Source organism: Crocuta crocuta, unplaced genomic scaffold (assembly GCF_008692635.1).
Source record: "Crocuta crocuta isolate KB4526 unplaced genomic scaffold, BGI_CrCroc_1.0 scaffold142, whole genome shotgun sequence".
Lineage (NCBI taxonomy): Eukaryota > Metazoa > Chordata > Mammalia > Carnivora > Hyaenidae > Crocuta > Crocuta crocuta.
The window spans coordinates 686,712-692,477 of NW_027528892.1; the positions used below are offsets into that span (position 1 = coordinate 686,712).

Genomic DNA, 5,766 nt, shown 5'->3' on the forward strand with positions numbered 1-5,766 from the left:
AGAGCGGGGAGCTGAGGGGTGGGGGCAGGGCTGCAAAACCCTGAACCAGGGGAGGGAGACAGAGAGAAAGGGACAAGAAACCAGTGAGTCTCAGGCTCTTGATCTTGGGGGGTCGTGGGTTCCAGCCCCACGTTGGGCTTTCCTGGTAGAGATTACTTAAAATAGGGGCACCTGGGTGGCTCAGTGGTTAAGTGCCCGACTTTGGCTCAGGTCATGATCTCACGGTTCGTGGGTTCCAGCCCCGCGTCGGGCTCTGTGCTGACAGCTCGGAACCTTGGAGCTGCTTCAGATTGTGTCTCCCTCTCTCTCTGACCCATTACCCACTGGCACTCTCTTTCTCAAAAATAAATAAACATTAAAAAAATAAAATAAGAAGGAAAGAAAGAAAAGAAAGAAAGAAACCAGAGAGTTGTTGTTCAAGGACTCGGAGAAAAAAACAAAGCACAGACGGTAAGTAGTGAGGAACAAAGAGCTGGAGAGTGGGGGGTATGGAGGCAAGTCCCTGAGAAACACGGGGACAGACAGGCCAAGACCCGAGGGGCGGGGTGACCTCTGCATGGAGGAGGAGGTAGAGCAGTGGACCCGGGGAGGAACAGAGTGGTTTGGGAGATCAGAGGGCTGCAGGCATGGAGATCTCAGGGTTTTGTTCTGAGAGCCAGGAAACCACTCAGGCTCTTGCAACAGGGAGGTGCTGGGACACCCTTTACCCTGGCCCCTGAGCAGGGCGGGGACTGCAGAGGTCACTGGTGGAAAGCAGGAGACTTTGGCAGCAATGGAGATAAACTGAAGGCCTAGCCCAGGGAGGGGCAGGAGCGGATTAACAGAAGTGACAGCCTTATGTGTCACGAAAAGAGGAGACAGAGTAGGATTCTGTTTATAAATGACCAGCGTCAGCACGTCTACAGAGACAGAGAGTCAGCCAGTGGTTCCCAGGGACTGGGGGCAGATGGGCTTGAGGGACGATGGCTACAGGGTCCAGAGTTTCCTTCCGGGGCGATGGAACTGTCCTACGATGACATGGTGGTGTTGGCCGTACAGGTCTGCAGCTGTGCTGAAAACTACTGAGTTGCATGTAGCTTTAAGTGGGTGAATGTGTCAATTACGGTTCAATAAATATGTCATAAAAATGAAAACCTCCCAGGGGCGCCTGTGGGGCTCAGTCGGTTGACACTTGATTTCAGCTCAAGTCATGATCTCACGGTTCGTGGGTTCAAGCCCCGCGTCGGGCTCTGTGCTGACAGCTCAGGGCCTGGAGCCTGTTTCAGATTCTGTCTCCCTCTCTCTCTGACCCTCCCCGGCTCATGCTGTCTCTCTCTCTCTCAGAAATAAATAAAACATTAAAAATTTTTTTTAAAAAGAAAGAACACCTCCTAGGATGTCAACGTTAATGAAAAATATTTTCTGACGCTAAAAATGGGAGCATAATATGAACGTGACGATTTGTTCCTTGGGTGGCAGAAACATCACGGTTGCAAAGACCTTGCTCCTTTATCTCCTGATTGTTCCCAAGAAGCCACACGGAATCACTGAGGCGGAGAACAGTCTGGCTCTGCTTTGGAGGGCCAGTGGGAGAGCCTGACGTGGGCCCAGGCAGAGATGCTTGCCCTCAAGAGGAGCAGATGCCAGGACACCGGGGGGCTCAGTCGGTTAGGCTTCAGCTCAGGTACTGATCTCGCGGTTCGTGAGTTCGAGCCCCGCGTCGGGCTCTGTGCTGACAGCCCAGAGCCTGGAGCCTGCTTCAGATTCTGTGTCTCCCTCTCTGCCATTCCCCTGCTTGCACTCTGTCTCTCTCAAAAATAAATAAATATTAAAAAAAAAAAAAAAAGCAGGAAGGGAGACAGGAACAGAACAGGCACCAAAATCCGGGTGGACAGTGGGGACAGACGGCGGTGACGAGGTGCATGGAGGCAGGGCTGGGCGCAGGCACACTCACCTGTCAGGATTCCCACGTAGCAGTAGCTGTAGCTGAGCGTCTCCATCAGAGAGGGAACGTCAGGCAGCAGCCCCAGGGTGGGCCCCTTGCTGAAACCCGAGGCCATTTCCTTCCTCTGGGCCAAGTGCAGGTCCTGAACTTCACTGGCCAGACTCACCAGCTGGGAGGAAGGGGCACGGGTAGGTGACAGATCAGACCCGGGGCCTTCCTCACGTTCGCCCCTTGCAGCCATGGGACGCTGCTGGGAGCTGAGGTTCTAGTCCATGGGCGGCTCTGGGCATCCAGAGTCATGAGTGGCAGGGAGGCGGCCTCTGGCCAGCAGGTGCTCCCCAGCACTGCCTTCTGGGCCCTTCCATCTCCGCGTTCCCCCTTCTGTGTCCCCCTGCAGGACGTGGCTCTGTGCCACACATGCTCTCATGATCTCCAAGCCATACTGTCTGGGCCCCTCCCTCCGTCCCCAAACCATTCATGGTGCCTCTTGTCATTAAAGCTCACACGCCTACCGCGGTCCTCAAACTTACTGCCTCCAACGAGGAACACATTACTGTTCCCCAGAGGCGGTGCTCTCCCCTTGGCAAATGCCGCCAGCAGGCAGTTAACTGCTCAGGCGGGAAACCTTCCTTACTCCCCAGGTCTCGGAGTCTTCCGTTTTGCCTCCCAGCCTTCAGGCCTGTTCTCCACGCTTCTCCTCTGCAGACCCAGGGCTGAGACGGCAGCCGCAGGCCTCAGGCAGCCTCTGGGCTTCCCCCTGGGTTCTGCCGACAGGGAGCCCCAGACCAGCGCAGGGAAGGCAGGTGTGAGGGCGGGGCTGTGCCCCTTGATCCATCCTCTCAAGGTGGAGAGAGGGCTCCGCACACTCTCCTCTCCGTTCCACTACCGGAAGTCCTCCCGTCTGCAGGGCGAGTACCGGCTCCCCGCTGTGGTCCGGGATCCTCGCTGTCCCTTCCGGCTCCTCCACCCCCCACCCACACTGCTGTAAAGAGGGACTCCTCAAAGTATCCCCAACGCAGCACTTCCTGCTGCAGCTCTGAGCGGCCTACCGATGGCCTGGGTCAAGCCACCAGTTGGCCAGCGGGCCTCCGATCAAGGAGGCCGCCCTCATCCCTTCCTACCCTTCCTGTGGCAACTCTGCCGGCATCCGGAGCACAGTTCCAAACGCGCCAATCTGGTCACCTTACCTCTTCTGGCGACAGACCCCAAAACCACTTCCAGTGGATCCTGGGCCCCCTGGGAAGCCTCAAACCCTCACCTTGGACCCACCCCCCTTCTGTCTCTTGAACACTAGCGGTGACTGGTGCACAGTCAGCGGAGCTCAGCTTGCTCCCTGCCACGTGCTGTTCCTACACCCTCTTAGGCTCTTCCTCCAACTCTCAGCTGACCGACTGGGGCCCTTGCATCCCGGGCTGCTGAGAACCCAAGAGGCTCGGGGAACCTGGCTCACTACCTCGAGTGACTGTCCTGTGTCCTGTGTCACATGTGGCTGGAGCCCAGCACACAGGAGCTCATGGCTTTTCGGTCTGGGGTGGGGCCTGGGAATCTGCTTTCACCCATCTTCCCAGGCGGGTTCGAGCCACACACGGGTGTCCTGCTTTTGTGCCCGTAGAGAAGCGCCTTCTCTCCAAACCTGCCTTTCCCTCCTTGGCTAAATAGCTTGCTACCAAGATGCACTCCTCGAGAACTTGCCTGTAAAGCACTGAGCAAAGCCTCTGGCACACGGCAAAGACCAAATGACACCTGCGGTTACACTACTTGGCGGCGGTTACCCTACTTGGCGGCCGGGAAAGTGGGGGGCGGGGGCTACCTCTTTGCCCGGGAGGAATAGCTGAGAGGTGAAGTCCCGCCCCGGGGGTGCATGGGAGATAACCCCCCCTCCCCTCCTCCCCCTGGGAGTGGGTGGGGAGGAGGACCAGAAGATGGGCTGTTCCCTGGCACCAAGGAGGGATGGATGGGAGTCTGACCTTCAGTGTCAGCAGCAGCTGGACGGCATTGGTGAAGGGCGTGGGGGTGGGCAGGCCCAGCAGGCTGAGCGCGCGGAAGAACAGGAGGTACGAGAAGGTCCAGGCGAGGGCCAGCGCGTGGCAGGAGCTGGGCAGACGCAGGGCGGGCACGCTGGGTACAGGGGCCTGACTCCGCCTCCCCCAGGTTCCAGCACAAGCCCTCCCTCCCCCGCCCCAACAGATAAGGGGGGGAGGGGCGGACGAGCAAGACTGAACCAGTGTGAGAGGGGCTCACTCCACAGAAATGCGCCACAACAGAGAAAAGAAAGGGGTGAAGAGAAGCTTTAGGGCGAAAACCCTTCAGGCCTCCATTTTTTTTCCAAGGAAGGCAAGACACACGGAGAGAGACAAGGAGACGTAATACAAATATGAATGGTGGCAGGGCCGGCCCCCCAACCCCCTGAATACATGATAAAGATATTAAGGACCAGGACAAACACCCAGAGACAAGACCCAGAAAAAAAGGCCAGACAGGAAGAAACAAGGACCAAACCACACGGAGAATCCAGAGACAAAGAGACACTCAGAGACAAAGGCACAAAGGGAGATAGACCCAAAAAGGAAACAAGTTGCTTCTTCCCCCTGTTCTCCCTCCACACACACACCCCCGCATCCTCACCAGGGCTGTGCCTGAATGAGGGCCCAGGTCCCAAGGATGGTGATCAGGGAATGCAAAGTGTGGGGGCCACAGGTGAACAAGGTGAGCCCCAGGCCCACACCTGCTGCCCCCCATCTCTTCAGCCCAGGTCCTGCAGGGAGAAGGGACAGCATAAGCCTGGAACCTTCCAGGGAGTCCCCTGCCCCCCCCATAACCCCCCACCCTCCAATTTTCCACTAGGGAGGGAACCTGACTCACCAGCTTTCTTAAAGAGGAAGCCGATGGGGATGGAGATAAGAAGAACCACTAGATAAGTCCATTCTTCAGGCGACATGGTCTGGGGGAGGTGCAGAGGGTTTGTAGTGAGAACCCAGGGGGCCGGGTCATCAGTTCCTCACCTTTCCAGGATGCAGGAATCCACCCCCTCTAGTCCCCAGTGTGGAGGATCATGGAGTCCTACCCTCAGCCGCTCTCCTCCGAGAACATAGGAGTCCGGACCTCCAGGACCTTCCTCTTTCGAGGATAAAGCAATCCACTCCCAGCCTCGCTTTTTGGAGAACCCAGGCCTCCAGTCCTCTTCTCTGAAAACCCAGGAATCGAGACGTCTCAGCCCCCTCCCCCGAGGATCCAGGAATCCGGCCCCTCTCTCTAAGATCGCAGAAATCAAATCTAACCCCCCAATCCCCACCGAGGACCCACGGGTTCGGTCATCACTCGCCGAGAACCCAGCAACAACCCTGGTCTCGGGCCTTTTCCTTGGAGAGCCCAGGATTCCCGAGCTCCCAGCCCCTTCCTCCTTGGAGGATCCGGGAACTCGGGCTCTCCAAGAGCCCAGACTCCAGCCCCCTCCTCCAACCAAGGTGCAGACGCTTCTCCCACCTAAAGCCTGGAGGGCGCCCCCGACTTATGGCCCCACTCCCCTAGCGCAAGTCAGACCGGCTCCGCCAAAGCCACAGGCGGTTACANCCCGGCCCAGCCCGCGCTGCTCCGTCGCGGTCCCGGGCCGGATGTGCGGCCCCGTCAGGCTGCGAGCCGGGGAGGGAAGCAGCCGGCACAGGGCGCCCTCCAGCTCCTGCGCGCGGCTGCACCTGGACCCCTCGGCAGCCAAGCCCAGAGCACGTAAAGAGGCGGGCCCCGGAGCTTCGGGCTCGTACGGACGCAGAAGGGCTGGGAGAAGGAGGGGCCTCCGCTTCGGGTTCCTTCGGGCAGAATCGGCGGCCCTTCGGAGGCGGGGCCCC

General features: G+C 58.5%; 1 protein-coding gene across 1 annotated transcript in view; it reads right to left on the reverse strand.

Annotated features, from left to right (window-relative positions):
* Positions 1-5,149, reverse strand: part of MBOAT7 (membrane bound acylglycerophosphatidylinositol O-acyltransferase MBOAT7) — an 11,963-nt gene extending 6,814 nt beyond the window's left edge. Inside the window, exons 1-5 of the mRNA XM_077756918.1 lie at positions 4,989-5,149; positions 4,787-4,865; positions 4,550-4,679; positions 3,892-4,018; positions 1,857-2,093 (exon numbers count right to left, since the gene is read on the reverse strand). Coding sequence (XP_077613044.1) covers positions 1,857-2,093; positions 3,892-4,018; positions 4,550-4,679; positions 4,787-4,862 — 570 coding nt within the window. The 5' untranslated portion in view covers positions 4,863-4,865; positions 4,989-5,149. The remainder of the gene's footprint in view (positions 1-1,856; positions 2,094-3,891; positions 4,019-4,549; positions 4,680-4,786; positions 4,866-4,988) is intronic.
* Between the last annotated feature and the right edge of the window lie 617 nt (positions 5,150-5,766).